The 16,073-nt window shown below is 33.6% G+C and overlaps 2 protein-coding genes across 2 annotated transcripts in view; one reads left to right on the forward strand and one right to left on the reverse strand.

The window, feature by feature from the left end:
- Nucleotides 1-2,398: 2,398 nt before the first annotated feature.
- LOC103496727 (uncharacterized) lies at nucleotides 2,399-10,025 on the reverse strand. The gene is made up of 11 exons (XM_008458702.2): nucleotides 9,709-10,025; nucleotides 9,503-9,622; nucleotides 9,319-9,387; nucleotides 9,080-9,184; nucleotides 8,900-8,954; nucleotides 8,434-8,507; nucleotides 3,776-3,859; nucleotides 3,550-3,690; nucleotides 3,162-3,227; nucleotides 2,933-3,042; nucleotides 2,399-2,784 (listed from the first exon to the last, which is right to left on the reverse strand). Exons 1-11 carry the CDS (start codon nucleotides 9,817-9,819, stop codon nucleotides 2,616-2,618), a joined length of 1,104 nt encoding a protein of 367 aa, XP_008456924.2. The 5' UTR covers nucleotides 9,820-10,025; the 3' UTR covers nucleotides 2,399-2,615.
- The window catches only part of LOC127151250 (uncharacterized), a 93,811-nt gene continuing 82,668 nt past the window's right edge, over nucleotides 4,931-16,073 (forward strand). Inside the window, exon 1 of the mRNA XM_051090718.1 lies at nucleotides 4,931-4,940. The gene's annotated coding sequence lies outside the window, so the exon portion shown is untranslated. The remainder of the gene's footprint in view (nucleotides 4,941-16,073) is intronic.

Here is a 16,073-nt window from a genome sequence, read left to right on the forward strand (position 1 = left end):
AAATCAACCAAATGTTTCATTGAGACGTTTCATCAAACACATTGTAAGCTACCAAAATGCTTCATCACATAGCCAACAATATATTTCACAAAACCATCAATATACCTTTAGAGAACCACAAAATGGTTCAAATGCGTTTTTAAGTTACGATACCTTAGGGAATGGACAAAGGCGTTGTTGAGTTAGGGAGAGAAAGGGAGAGACAAATAAGACAAGAAATCGATGCTCTTTATATGTCTCTAAGAACCATACTTCCTCTTGAAGTTATCAAGGTAATTTGTGGGACTGTGCACAGAGGAGATAAATGGAGGGAGAAGAAACGAAAAAAGAAAAATCAAGAATTCACCGACGACGATATAGGTCTTCTCGCCGTGGGTCTCCGTCGCTGAGAAGAAAGGACGTGGAGATGAGAAGAATGGGGTTAAGGTTGGGGTTTTCGTCGTGCTTCGTTCGTGAAAGGAGAAATTTTGAAGAAGGAAAGGGGAGTGTTGATAAAGAAGGAAAGGGAGGGATTTTGAAGAAGAAAAGTGAGGGATTTTGCCTTTTTTATTTTTTTATTTTAATAAAAAAATATTTAATTAATTTTTTAATGACCTTATATATTATGACATCAAATAACTGTTATATATCTGCGCATTCCGAAATCACCGTCTTTTTCCGTCAAAAACTCGCTTTTTCACATTTGATGACAGTTATTTGTTCCATCCTTTCAATTTGGGGTGGAACCAACCGTCACAATAAGGGTTTTTCTTATAGTGAAACTTTTTGCTTTTTAATGTTATTATGTTTAGTTCTAATTTATTGGCCTTCAGTAAATGCTAGGTTAAATGTTCAATTTAATACCTTGCATTTCTATTAGCCTTTCATACAGATAGTTAGGAGAATAGTAAAGATAGTTAGGAGAATAGTAAAAATTGTTGATAAGAGTTATAATGTCATGGTTCCTAGTTTGATTTCAAAATGTTAGTTATCATTTAAGATTGCATGAGAAAATATTGTTTTTAAGCCCTTAGTTTGGAGATTTAGGCATAATTTTCAATGCACAATTGCATGATAAATGTAAATATTACCTAATGAAAATTGTAATGAAATCAACATCCTATTCTTTTACTCTAGATTGGAATATTTTTTTTTTTTGCCAAATTTACTTTATTTTCAATACTCGTTCCAAAAATTTGGTTTCTATTCCTTAGCTAAAATTAATCCGATTTCAAAATAGCCAAGCACAAATTGTTGGTTTGATCCCACTAAACGATACTCAACCTCTCAAGCTGTTTTAACTATATGAGCATCAATTCTTGATTTTGGCTAAGAAATAAAATTATTTGGTTCTAAGATATCTAAGCATCGAGGAACTATATTAGCACCGGGAGCAATTGGCTTTCATGATTTAGCATGAGACCACATTGAATTCATCCACGAGACAATGACATCATTTGGTAACCAACAGTGGGATGGGCAAGAAAAAAAAAACGACGTGTGATTTATTATTGAACCGACAAAAGGAAATCTAGAAAGAAGGAAGGAAACCATGGGTTGAATCATTGAAAGGTATGAACACAAAGTAAGAGGAGAAAAATGACAGAAATGCAGACACAAACCCAAACTCATGGGGGAAACCACGAAAAGGAAACCAAAAGGCCAAAAAAAAGACATGAAATAGAATCAAAACATGGGAATAGGTGGTCTCAATGAAAACCAAAGATGTGTATGAAAAAAGAAACCCTAATGGGCAACATATCTAAACAATTATATATTCGTGTATAAACTCAAGTGCAAAAGCTACTTAACAAATCAAAGAAAAAAAAACTAAATTTTAGAGTATAAAGGGAAGGTTTTCCAATATATATCAAAATGTTTATCTACATCTTTGCTTTTTATTTTCTTTCATTTCATTTCATGCTTTTTATTTTCTTTCATTTCATTCTAACATAGTTTTAAGTATCATTAGTAGCTCAATTAAACTAAATAGTATTTGTCAAATCAATCTAAAAATTAGGTTTTAAATATCATTAGTAGCTCAATTAAATAGTATTTTTAAATTCAATCTCAAAGTTGGGGGTCCGCTATTGCCTCCAGTTCTTTCAAAGTAGAGATTTTTCCAAATTCCCCACTTTCATATTAACTATGCTGCTTTCCAAGCAGAGTAGAAAAGTTGAGATTTGACATTATTAAGCAAACAAATCTCTGACAAGTGGATTGAGAACATATCTTCAACCCTGATCACAGCTTAATGGCAGTCTTAGAAAAGGTTTCGATACTTTGTTTCACCATGAAAATTTCCACTTTGCAGTTCCAATATGTTCACCTTTCATTTGAAAGATTTGAGTTTTACAAACAGAACTTGCTAAATAGCTTTTGATCAGCCATACTAACTCTTTTGAGATGCAAAATAAAATTAATAGCCAACACAATTGCATTCTAGAATCTTACTGAAGCTTTCTGCTTAATAGCCTGGAGGATGTGTTAGTCAAATGTGTAAAGCCATATTCATCTACTCACTCTTCCTAATTTCATTTTGAAGTTTTTAGGATTTCGGATTTTTGTCAACAAAAGAATTGACATCATGACCAACTTAAATACATGGAAAGAACTGGGGAATGTAAAAAAAAGAATCAGAATATTGTATCAATGGTAAGCTTTCTTTTTGATGGAGCTTTCTCGACACTCTGCTTCTGCAGATCCATAAATGTCGAACCCTTATTAGCAAATAATCTCCGCAAGTTGATCACTGAAAGCTCGTTGTAGCTACCAACTGCAAGATCAGCCTGCACCAGATCATATCTGCACAATATCATTGAGGTATCCATATCAGTCTGACGGTCTGAGATATTAGTTAAATGCATATAAAACTAGAGATGTTTGACATGCACTGCATTGCACGTGTGCATATTATTTTACTAGCTTAATCTATCTATGACGAGGCACATACGCGCGGTGGGCACCAATCAATGCTATAGCCATCATTGTACAGTTGTGAGCAGCGGTTATGCCCCGAGGATCATCTTCAAACACCACACACTTGGAAGGCTTTCGATCCAGCTGCAATGTGTATAATCAGTAGTTACATTATTGCGGAGGTAGCCAATGCAACAAAGAAAAATATGGTATTTTCACTCTGTATGTCAGTAGAATTTAACAGTTCGCAAATTGGACCTCACCTTCACAGCAGCAGATAGAAATCTATGAGCCATTGACTCCATACCGTCTTCCTCTGTTATGATTGCCTGCGAAAACGATAATAAACATAAAATAAAATATTGGCAGGCCTAATTGGAGAAAACCTTCAACCCGGGAACCACCCAATTTTTATCTTTCACGTGCAATCATTTCATAATGCACGATCCACCAATTTTGATTTGTCTTTTCCTTTTACCAATGGCTGAGGTGAAATGTCATCAACAGGTAAAATGGAGCTTAAACGAAATCATGAAAAATGTGTCAAGTAATGTATTTTCCCATTTGTACTATCTGGCTTAGACTTAAGAGTTAAGTTACTCGAACTTCTATCTCTGAATACAAAAAAGGGTTTGAGGAATCAATATCAACCTGAAAATATTTCTTCAAACTCATTCGGTCCAATGCTTCAAGCATGTGTTTCCGATCAAGACTGGAAACAATGGCACAGGGAATGCGAGCTGTAGACACGGCAACCAGCCACTCTTTGAGACCATCCACTGGTGTTTTAAGCTGAATAAGAAAATATTTAACTAATTTACATAATCAATCGAATGAACAAGCCAATCTAGGAGAAAAATATATTGAAAATACTCACAGAAAGAAGGCCTCTGTAATACAACTGCGAAAACCTCAATTTCAGTCTATCAAGCTCACTTTCTGCCATGCCCCATCGTAGAAGCTGAAAGGTTAAACAAAGTTTGAAAAATGTGAAATTGTTGCTAACAGGGAAAATAGTGCAAGATTATAGTCTAAAAAGGGAGAGTAAGGAACAACGAAACTATCACAGTGAAATAAACAGTTAAAGAAAACAGGTAACCACAAGTGATTCAGACTTCTAGCCGCCATAAACCACTGCTTCCAAAGCAATAATGCTGGATGAGGGTTAAGGGGGTAGCACCAGTTTGCTAGCTGTAGGCTCCGGAAAACACCTTCAAAGAGGTGATTATCTTTGCAGTGTTTCTGTCATCTTTTTCATCACAGTGAAAGAAGTAGGGAGTTTTTACAAAAAAAATCCATCTATTCATGTATTCTTTGCTAGGCTAGAGTTTGATGCATGTTGTGCTTCATGTTATTGTTTAAATCTCAAGTACCTAATCCAAGTATTGGGTGTGTTTAAACTTCTTTAAGCTAAGGATTAATGCAAAACATCAAACAATGGGTTGTGATGATTACAAGTAGCAATTTCCAAACATGCTTGTGAGTAAATGTTAGGTGGTCTAAGATAGCTCTTTTGCTACATTGCATTGCTAGTATAGTTCAAGAACATAATCGAGTACTAACTTAGGGGCTTTTTGGGTTATTAATCATCCTAATGAATTCCCTAGGCTTAATGCAGGTAATGGCCACTTATTGTTCCCAGTTTCTCGAGCATCTAGTTTAGTTAAGAAATTAATTCATGCATTAGGGTGCTTTACTTGGCTTAGGGGCAAGTAGGGTAGGCACATTAATTCACAAGGATTTGTTTATGGAAATCTGATGATCAAATCAAACAATTGGGTGGACCTTATTCTCTAAGCTAGGCCTGTTTTACTTTCTTGCTTTTTAACTTTTTGCACTTTTACATTCCTGCATTTATTTTCCTCGCTTTAAATTCTAGATCACTCCAAACTAGTTTGAAACTACATTTGTGCTTCCCTGCGAATCAACCTAGTTTTGTCGCTATTACTATGCCTTAGGGTAGTAGTAGTCTATATGTGTAATTATAAATATTATTTGATCGTCGGAGAGTGGTTTACAATCCCCATCCTCCGATCTATCAGGTGGCTTCTTCAATAAAGCAGTTACAATGGTGGTTGATCCATCCTCCGATCTATCAGGTGGCTTCTTCAATAAAGCAGTTACAATGGTGGTTGATTCCGTCGATCTTCTTGAATGGTGCAAGTTTATCCTTGAAATTGAATTTGGTAAAGACTTAACTAAGTCTAAACATGGATGTCTAGGTGGTTCAGACTCTGGCTTCATCCTTCATCCTTTAGTCATTAATCAAGATTCAAGAGTGCTTCCATCAAGAAATTCAAATAACTTGTGAGCTTAGAGAATTACAACGGTTTGAAACATCCATACAGTAAAATTCGAGGCATTGAGACAAATTGAGACTAGGTTACAAATATTTGAGAGAAGAAAGATTAGTGATGACAATTCCTCAGAAGTTTCAGCCATGGAAATTTGCAGTATCTTGAAGAACGAGAAGAGAAAATCACATGAGGGGAAGAACAAGGGTTTGTGAGAAGGATCAGTTTATTAGAGGACGTTAGTAAAGAAAAGACCTGAAACCATGTAAATTGTAATACAAGAGTACTTTTCTCTCATAACGTGAGAGAGTTCTTCTCATTGATATGAGAAAGAGCATACAAGAGTAATTATAGATAATCTAAACTTCAGTAACAAATTTAACAAATTAACAAACACAAAGAGAAATAACAAAAGAAACATACATAGATCATCACTTCCCATCAATTATCTTGGCTTCCCTCTTGGGTGGAAATCATCACCGAAGGCACATTTGAGATCCTTTGATTGAAAAGTTGAAAGCAAAGTTGGATGTGTTATCGAGTTTCCTATCAAAAGGAGGGAGACCCACCTTAGCACAAATGGTTCTTACTAGTTTTCCTCTTTACTACTACTATCGTTAGAAGCCCAACAATTGACTCCTAGTATGCCTTTAAACGACTCCTCTATCTTTAGAACCCTAAAGGTCTTTAAAACTACATAAACAAGCGTTATAAGGACTTCATGGGGAGTGGTGGGATTTACAAACACCGCTGCAACTCGGTGAAGTAGAATTGGAGAGCCATGCCTTTAGTACTTGGTGGGCTAGGGGTAGGGCTCCTCGCCCATTGAAATACCTCCTTTCTCACTAGGTAGATTTGGAGATTCAGTCAAGAGCCAAATCCTCTATGGAAGAAGGTTATTGCAAGTATTTAGGGAGTGAGATCTCATGGTTGGATGATTGCTATGTTTAAAAAGAAAGGATACAGACCACAAGTGGAAATTGCCAAAAATCTCCCATTTTTTTGTTCACTTGTCAAAATCCAAAGCTGGCATGAGCCAAAAATTCAATTTATCGATCAATCAAGACTCTCTTTGATCTAGTTTCCCAAATCTAAATTTGATTTTGGGTAAAAAATAGTTTCTATTTTCAGTTGTTGGGACAAAAACAACCAAACTTTGAATTTAGGCATCTTGAGGCCTCTTTGACCGAGAATTAAACAGTTGGGTGGCCATGGCCTCATTGACATGTTAGATTCAGCTAACAATGGTGAAGAGGAGGACCGGATCATACAGTCCCTTGAAGGAACAGGAAAGTATTCAACTAAGTATGCCATCATATGTCACGTTAAGGTCCCCACAAGGTTAAAAGCTCCTTAACAAGGCTCATTTGAAAAAGTAAACGACCAAAGAAGGTTCAAATCACCTATAGTACATGGATATTAGAAGCTTGAAGATTGATGCCATGCTTCAAAGAAGATTTAGAACTAGGTGCCTCTCCCTGTTCAGTCGCAGACTTTGCTGGAGGAAGGCTGAGACTTTAGATCATCTACTCTTTCATTGCACCTGTGGCTAAAGCATGGAATGTCAATCTTGAGAGTTTGGGGATCATTACTTATATTCCAAAAAGAGTGGAGGCATTGGCTCTTTGAAAAGTTCTAAACAGGTGAGGTGGAATCCGAAAGGCAAAGTTAGGAATTCAAAGAGTTGTGCAACTAGGGTGTAATTATGGCACATTTGGAAGAAAAAGACATCCTTTCAATATAACTTTCTCCATTTTTGATTAGTTTTGCCAACTCAAACAACATACAGCTTCTTGATGAACTTCTTTACCACTGAAATTCTTTTATAACTATTGATTATTTTTAGCAATCAAAAGCGCTTATCATGTAGTTCCATCATGTAGTTCCTTGGGGGAACTTTTCTACGTCAAGCCTCTACTTTGTTCATATTTCAGCGGTATTAATGAAGTTTCCACCAATTTTAAAAATTGTATATATGTGTATGTGTGTGTCTAAAAATCCAATTATAACACTGCCTAACAAAAAAGCTTTACCATTTTTTGCATTTAAAAGCACCTAGCATTTCAACTCCGAAACCTTCTAACAGATGCAAAACATCGAACAAATTGAAACCAATTTCAGCTTCGTATCAACTTCATCTTCATTTGTTCTCCAAAAACAAAAAAAAAAAAAAGAAAGAAAGAAAGAAAGAAAGAAAAAAGAAATGAAAATGAACCCAATCAAACTCACTATTACCATTCATTGACTAATCTCGAAAATATTGCCAAGGAATTTTGCTAATCCATGATCAGACAACAAACCTATCAAGAATCAAGATAAAAGTATCCAAGTTCCTCACAAGTATATATATATATATATATATACATACATATATATGTATATACATATATATGTATATATATATATATATATATGCTTTTATAATGGATCCTTAGCAATTCACAAAACATCAAGAAATACTAGTACAACCCTCAAGCCTCAGGCATTGGTGTATGAGTGCAAGGGAAAGGAGAGAATTTTCTTATTTAAAAACACAGGTTCAACCTATAATTTCGCATTCCTAACTCCTTTTTGGGAAAAATAAAAGAATAATTAAGAAAACAAGCAAACAAACAAAACAGAACCAAAAAGGAAGAGAAGAAAACCCAGCTGAAATGTTTTCGTCCAAATCAAAGCATGGAAGAAAGGATGAGGAAGTTTGCTAAAGAGAAAAAAAAAATAACACAACAAGCCTTCGTTTGTTCATATAACAAGAAGTGTTGGAGCTCCATATTACAAATGTCTGGGTGCCCGTGCATACTTCATCTTTAACTAGAGGAAAATTTACTTTAGTTACCATGTGGTCACATGCTCAAAGGAAACACATAATCGGTAGGTTAATGCAATCAAATAAATTCATATGCAGTATGAAGCTTACGGCTGGAAAGAAACCATAAAGCTTTTTAGTGATAAGGTCAAGGATAGATTCAAATTATGTGACGACATAGCAATCTTATTAATCCCCACCATGCAATTGACATAGAGTTCTTTTTGCAAGTGACGGTAAATTAGAGTGCATTTGGTTAACAACAGAGATAACGTCATAGAACATGGGCTACTTCTCCAAGAAGAATATTTTTTAAGCTACTACAGTGAGAAGCAATGAAGCATATTCCAAATTATAAATCAGAAGAAGTTTAATAAAATTTAAGACATAAATAATTAATTTAATGGGAAAAGAAGAATAATTAAGAATCCAAACCTTCTGCAATACTTGATCTGCACCTTCATAAAGCATTAGCTTCTGTATATCACCATCTTCAGGAACTCTTTTTCCTAAAGAAATTACAATTCAAATTTTAAAATAACAGAACAGATGTTAAAAGGTTTGTTAACTCAAATAGCCCCAGAATAGAGGAAGCAAAATGAAAAAGAGATCATAACTCCCTAATTCTCAGACCAAGATGGAAATGACATCTTTCAACATCTAGCAAATTAACCACCCCATCACTTGATAGTTCGATACATTAAGCACAGACCTTTACTCTTTCAAAATTAATGGTATGAATGTAAATTCTGATATCATTTAACATATAGATTCATCTCTTATAGAAATTGAACCTTATGAAAATTCTAAATAAAAGTTTTTATAGTTTCTTGTTTTGGCTTCTGCCTCCACTTTAAATATATGCATCTATACAGTAGCTTCCAAAGAAATAGAACAAAACCTTCTTCTGAGGCAAGTTGCTTCCATGCATTTAACTTTAAAGTTTGAGTATCTGCCTGAAAATTGATTATACACATCATCAGACAATAGAATCTTCACAAACAGGACAAGTCGTATGAGAGAATTAAGTAACAATAATCAGCAAGCATATAAGTTGTATTTGTAAGAGTATAGAAGTTACCACAACATTATCCCAAGAGAAAATTAAGCCGTATGCCTCATCTGGTTTCATAGCATAACGAATTCTTTGAAGAAACCCTTCTTGCAGTCTATCGTTCAAAAAATCCTGGTTGCAACAAGATTAAAACTCTCAAGTAAAGCTTAATATGCAACCCGAACAGTCAATCACAAAAAGCTACAAAAGAGAAATAGCTAGACTGCTAGAATGTAACTAGTTTTACTCCATCTTTTTCCCCTTACCACATCCACTTTCATAGGACCATCTGGTCTAAAAGTCTCAAATCCTTCTCCATATTCAGCTCCAATTACCTGAGACAGCAAACAATGATCACAAACTCAAAACATCGAAACAAACCAATCAGTTAAATGCATCAAATTACATAGCTCAATAGTTTAAACTACGAGAGAATGTTAAAATCAGTACCTCCTGCATGAAAAGCTTATTAGGGGTAAGGGGAAACCTATCCAGGGAACCATTTTCCCTAGACCCAGAAACGCTCATCACCACCATAGAATGTTTAGTCAAGTTCATACGCTTTAAATTCTGTAAGAATGAGAACAACCCACCATTAAAAAACGAAGGCAAAGAAAAATGGACGAAATGGGGTCAAAGAAGATGAAAAAGGTTACCCGAAATTTGAGCTTGGAAACGAATTGGGACTGTGGAAACCGAGAAGAGGAAGTGGGTGTCCATGAAAGAGGAGCAGTAGAGCTTCTGAAATTGCTGCAAGTGCAGTCCATAAGACTACGATGAAGGGGACGATGGCTCGAGAGCCTGAAATTCGCTGAAAAGCTACTTTTGTTTTTGGGATTTTCCCCCTTTTCTTTTGTGAAGCAGAAGCTCGTAGAAGTCTTGACGAATCCACCAGGCAATCCGTGCCTCCTTTCACGAAAAATTGGATATTGTGGATTTGCTTACGGCTGTGTTTTCGATTGTACAACGCCCTTATCCTATAAGAAAATATATTCCAAGATTCTTATTCTATTATAAATACTCTATTTAAAAATACTTTTCATTTCTAAAGTAAAAAATCAGCCCTACAACTTATGGTTTGTTACCATTTAATCTTATAATTGAAATTATTTAATTTTAATGAAAACAAGGAATTCTTGATCGAGGTCATTTTACTTTCAAATTTATAATAATTTAGATATCAAAATTTAGGAGGATAAGTATTTGATTAGGAAGGAACAATTTTTGGACATTAACAATATTCTAATATTAAACATGTTAGCAGGAAGCAATATCATTAATGAAGGGGTCCTTTTAAAGATATAAAAAATCGGCAAAATATTTATACCTATAAAACAATTCCAAAAAGGGAAAAAGCCTAGTGATCACGTGTAAAATACCAGAAATGCCCTGTCAACCACGTTGTCAATAACGCGCGTAATATATTTACGATTTATACGCGATCGTTTAGATATAGTTCAATATATATGCGATCCTTTAGATATGGTTTAATATATACGCGATCGTTTAGATATGACTATAATTTCTACGCGATCGTTTAGATATGGCTACAACGCGATCGTTTAAATATAGTTCAATATATATGCGATCGTTTAGATATGACTATAATTTATACGCGATCGTTTAGATATGACTACAAGGCGATCGTTTAAATATGGTATAATTTATACGCGATCGCTACAATTTATACGCAATCGTTTAGATATGGCTACAATTTATCTTTTTAATTAGCCAAATATTTTTTTTAAAAAAAATTGTTACACGATTTTTTTTAATTCTTTGGTACACGATCGTTTAGATTTATTTACCCAATCATTTACATTTGGCTACTCCAATTTAAATGATTTTTTTTCAAGATTCTTTAAACATAATGTTTTATTTTTTTTACACGATCCTTAACATTTGGCTACTCCAATTTAAATGATTTTTTTCAAGATTCTCGAGTTTGGAAAGAAATCGCAGCAAAGTAGAAAGAAATCGAAGCAAAAAAAAAAAACGAAAGATAAAAGAAGAAAAACGATGAAAAGATTAAATGACATAAATAAATAAAGAATTGAAAAATAAGAAAGATGATGGAAAGAAATCACAAAAAAGAAAAAGAGAAAAGAAGAAAGACGAAATAGGAGGAAAACGAATCGCGAAAATAAAAAGATGAAAGGTAAATCTGAAATATTTAAAAAATGACTAATCTTATAACTTTGTTACACAAACCGTAAATAGTTTACGGTTATGTAAGTTTCTCGTTAATTAATCTTTACTATTACTAATCCCGTCTATAACTTACCATAATTGTTATAATTGTCATCATTACTCACAGAAAAGATTACATCAACAAGAAATGAGAGGTTATATATTTTAATTAATGATAATGAAAAAGTAAATGAAATATAATTTGACTAAGACCAAGGAACGGACGAAATTAAAAAATGTTGTTATTATTATTATAATATTAATAAATTGTAATCAATTTATAAAATTCCTTAATTGTTTTATTATCCATTTTCTTTAATTAAGTATTTTAATTTAATTAAAATTTTGTTTTCTTATTATCATTCAATTTATTAAATTAAATTAATTAAACCCACTGATTAATTTCTTTAAATCGATTACAATTTACAAAAATGACATATATGACAATTACGTAATTGACCACATTTACTCTTTTGTTTTTAAAACAATTACATATATGACATCAAAAATGAATCCAATGAATTTTTTTCTTTCTAAAAATTAAATATTTGTAACTGATAAATTAATTTCCGATGGATAATTATGATGAAGGTTACAATTCACTTTTAATGTTACTATTATAATATTGAAACCAAAAACTATCAAAATTCTATAAGAATTAATATAAATACACAAAGCAAGAATCAATTTGTTGCAAAATTATGTAGGGGAAGCCCAAGAAAGAGGAATGAGATAAATTGAAAATTAAAATTAAGGGAGAAGAAGGAGATGGTACCCCAACCCTCTCATTGAATCGAGAGGGATTCGGTTTATAGGTTGGACCTAAAACGAATTGTTCAATATTGAATCAGTGGACTTAAGAAGCAAGATGCAATCTCGGGGGTAAAACGATATTTTGACCCAGTCGAGGTTACGAACAACTTGTGAAGGATTAACTTATTGATCATGGTTATATTAGATGGACACAAATATATCTATAATGAGGAGAGTACAACTACGAGAATTTAGTGGAATGACTCATTAGTTAACGAATGTTGATAAGCTCAATTTAAAAAGGTTTAGCTAATTAATCTCGAATCGTTGTGGCCTATGATCTATAGGTTCATTAGGTTCCCCTACTAGCTCATATGGAATTAACTTAGAACAATATGTTGAAATAATTCAAATTGTTCAAATTGGGTAGAGAGAGAAACCGACGAATATATGTGATACGACAGTTGGTTATAGAGCTTTATGTTTAAATGTGATTTAAATATTGAAAATATGAATACAAATTCATATTCAGAAGCTCAGAATTGATGGAAATGATCAAAGTTGAAAAAAGTCAAAACGTTGTTTTTTTACTTTGAAAAGTCAAATTTTAGTTGACTTTATATTCAAATGTGATTTGAATTTTAGAAAAAGAAATGCGAATTCATGCTTGAGAGGTCGAAATTAGTCAAGATGAATAAAATAGTAAAAAATCAAAATGTTGACTTTTGACTTGGAAAAGTCAAAGTTTGACTTTGATTTAGATGGTCAAATGACCATATTACCCTTAGACTAAAATTAGTGGAAAAATCCAACATTTTGTTGGATAATCCAAACAACACTTAGTAGGATAAGTGGCTACATAAGATGTAAACACCTAGCTCACTAAGTTCCACTAATGGTTAGTGGATTATTAGATGTTGAGATTTAAGAAACTATTTATATGTAATTTTGCATGTAATTAACTTATTTAAAGGGAACTTTTCAAATTTTGAAAAACTTTTTTCCATTTTGATAATTTTGACTTACAAAATTATTCCTAATTTTTTTTCTCTCTTTAAATATCTCAACCCTAAATCCCAACCTTCCAATTTTCATCTCTTAGCTTTCTTAATTTCCTTCACTTAACGGGTCCCATAACCTAGGTTTAAGTTTGGAGAATAGCGTGTCAATACTAGTTGTGGTCTCCGATTCAAGTTCATGAGGAGATTACGAGGAATGGAGTCTTAGAAGGTATTTTTTTTTCAACCCTAATTTAGTTCAATTAGGGTACTTAATGCATGTTAATCACTAAATATAGTTTAGTGCAATTATGGTAAAATTCGATTCTTATTCCGCTGCGCATGTTTTGTATTCCATTATCATCCACATGTCAAATGATGAGGAAGTGTTTAAGAACCATAGCCACATGAAAGAACTCAAAAAACTGAGAGAAAAGTAGTGAGAAATGGTTGGGATCCGATATTATGGTTGGCTGGCAGCAGAAAAGACTATTTATAAAAAACATCGGGGTGTCACGACATTGAAGGAAAGTTACATGCACAGATACTTCAAAGCATCGAACGCTGTAGGATGACACCACAACGTGAGGGCACTTTCACAAGACATCACCTCTTTGACTTACAGGATCGCACAAGGTGCCGTAGGGCATCGTGACACTGCGAGACAGAAGCCAAAAGACTTCTTCCTTCACCAGTTGCCCTCGATTGATGCCACTTGCCTCTAGATTTGCCAAATTAAACTCCAAATCGACATTATCTCAACATTTAACATTTAAACTTCTTAAAACCTATAACATAATTAAATAAGATCGTAAAATCATGAAACAAGCTTGAATTAAGCAAAAATAGATAGCGTATTTTAGTCACTATCATCTAGGATGAAGAGAAAATTGACAAGTCTGAATGTTTTTTGCTCTTTAGGGGAAAGAGGGGTGCACTCCTAGTTTTTTTCTTCTTCGAAAAACAGAGGATAAAAAGAGTACATACATCTAGAGAACATGGATTTTTTTTAATTGAGAAGTAAATTTGAACCATAATTGGAGTGTTTATACCAAACTATTGATGTCTGAGTGGTGAAGAAATCGAGGTGTATAATCCTAAGAGAAGGGCAAAATATGTAACGCTTTGAGTTTAGGAGGGGGACATGAATGATCCAATATCACATCTGAATGAGAGAGATCCTAAGGACATGAAATAAAGGTTAAAAAAAATAATTAAGAGTTAATACATATACCAACAAAGCGCACTTTCGTTTTCGATGGCTCAATCATAGGAACTCCAAAGTTAAGCGTGCTTAGCTTGGAACAATTCTACTTTGGGTGACCTTCTGGGAATGTTTCTATGATGCATGTGAGGAGGACAAAGCATGCTGAAAGGACTCGTGTTGGTTTGTGGGGACAATTTTCACTCTAATAAGCCTTTAAGACAAGTAAAAATGATGTTGTCAGGTCGTAAGGGATGAAGAAAAATATCGGGAATCCGAATTTAAATGGGAGCAATCATATTGTTAGACTACACTGTTTTTTTTTTTATTTTATTTACACAAAAGTAAACAAATGAGACTTTGTTTCGTAAACTAGACTTTTTTTTTTGTTTTTAGAGTTGTGTAAACAACCACACAGATAAACATGTGAGCCCTGCCTTCATAAACAGGATTATATGAAAGTAAACGAAGTCTCCGTGATTAGAAAAACTAATTGAAAAATGTAATCAAATACATAAAAAAATTTATTATATTGGTGTCTAAAAATGGATCAATTGTGAGCTCTCCTAAGCCCCCATGGGTCCATATGTCTCCTATCATTATGGATTCTCAAACTTGACCTACATTAGTAAATCTACTTATACCATATTACATTATTTTATTTTATAATAAAAAAATTTGAAAGACAAAAGGCTTTTTTAAGAAGTGTTTAAGTGGAATGTAAACCAGATTCACCTTAATAGTATCCTTGACTTGGCATTAATTTGAAAAAAGAATTAATTTTAAACAAAGCACTTGTTATATATATATACACACAGACTTATCAAGTGTTTTTATCGATGGGGTTTTCACTTATTGAAGCCACTAGTTTGGTACTCTTGTACATTTTCTTGATATATAATATAGATGTAGACTGATGAAAGTTATGTTTTAGATGAAGTACCACTATTATTACAAATGTAGATGTCTCACTCCCTCCCAAATAACCACATGCCACGTAGAAGAAGGTGTGAAGATAGTGAATGTTATGACCCTAGATAACACCCACAACCCGACCCAACCTCAAAATCACTTGATAGACATGCAACATATGTTGATAGCCATACATGCATGAACAAAGCAACCTCAAACGCTAAACAAATCACACATAGGTTACTTCAAACTATCTAATCATTATACAAAATAAATTTATGTTTACACAACAAAATCGGGAAGATTCATTGACCACTTTCCGTTTCAATATACACAACAGTCCCAAAATTCATAACAGAGACAAACAAAGGACTGTACTTCGTGATGTCAGGAGTTGTGAGAGGTAGGCTAGTCTTGTTTAATCCTGTGAACTCTCCTACTACTTGTGTGGAAAGAAAATATTTGAAAGAGTGAGCCAAAAAGCCTAGTAAGTGACATTTTAATAGAACAATGAATCCAAATAGTTTACTACGTTGATAAATACATTTATCAGACATCACTCAGAATCGAAAGTGTTACATCTAGCTCCGCTTAATTTGAGGTTGTTCCTATATTTTATGTGTTTATTTGATTATTTTGATGTGGTCCTTTTTACTGTCACTTGTAAATGGTCAATCAAATGAAATTTATATTATATCGATCAATACTACCTATACTACTAAGTAGTACAAGTGGCAAGATTGGGTTGATCTGTAGGGAAGCATGAGGTTTAATTTCTCAAGGTTAGTTATTTAGTTAAAGTGACAAATAGAGGGGGTTTGGAGTTGGAGTTGAATGCGAGGAAGTAAATTGTAAAAAATAAAATAAAAAAGTAAGATGCCTAGCTTGGGTTAAGTTGATCTCAACCTTCTTCAAAGCATTTATTCATTGAGTTATCATCAATATCTATATGCAACCTTCACCT

The sequence above is a fragment of the Cucumis melo genome, chromosome 10 (genome assembly GCF_025177605.1).
Source record: "Cucumis melo cultivar AY chromosome 10, USDA_Cmelo_AY_1.0, whole genome shotgun sequence".
NCBI classification, from domain to species: domain Eukaryota; kingdom Viridiplantae; phylum Streptophyta; class Magnoliopsida; order Cucurbitales; family Cucurbitaceae; genus Cucumis; species Cucumis melo.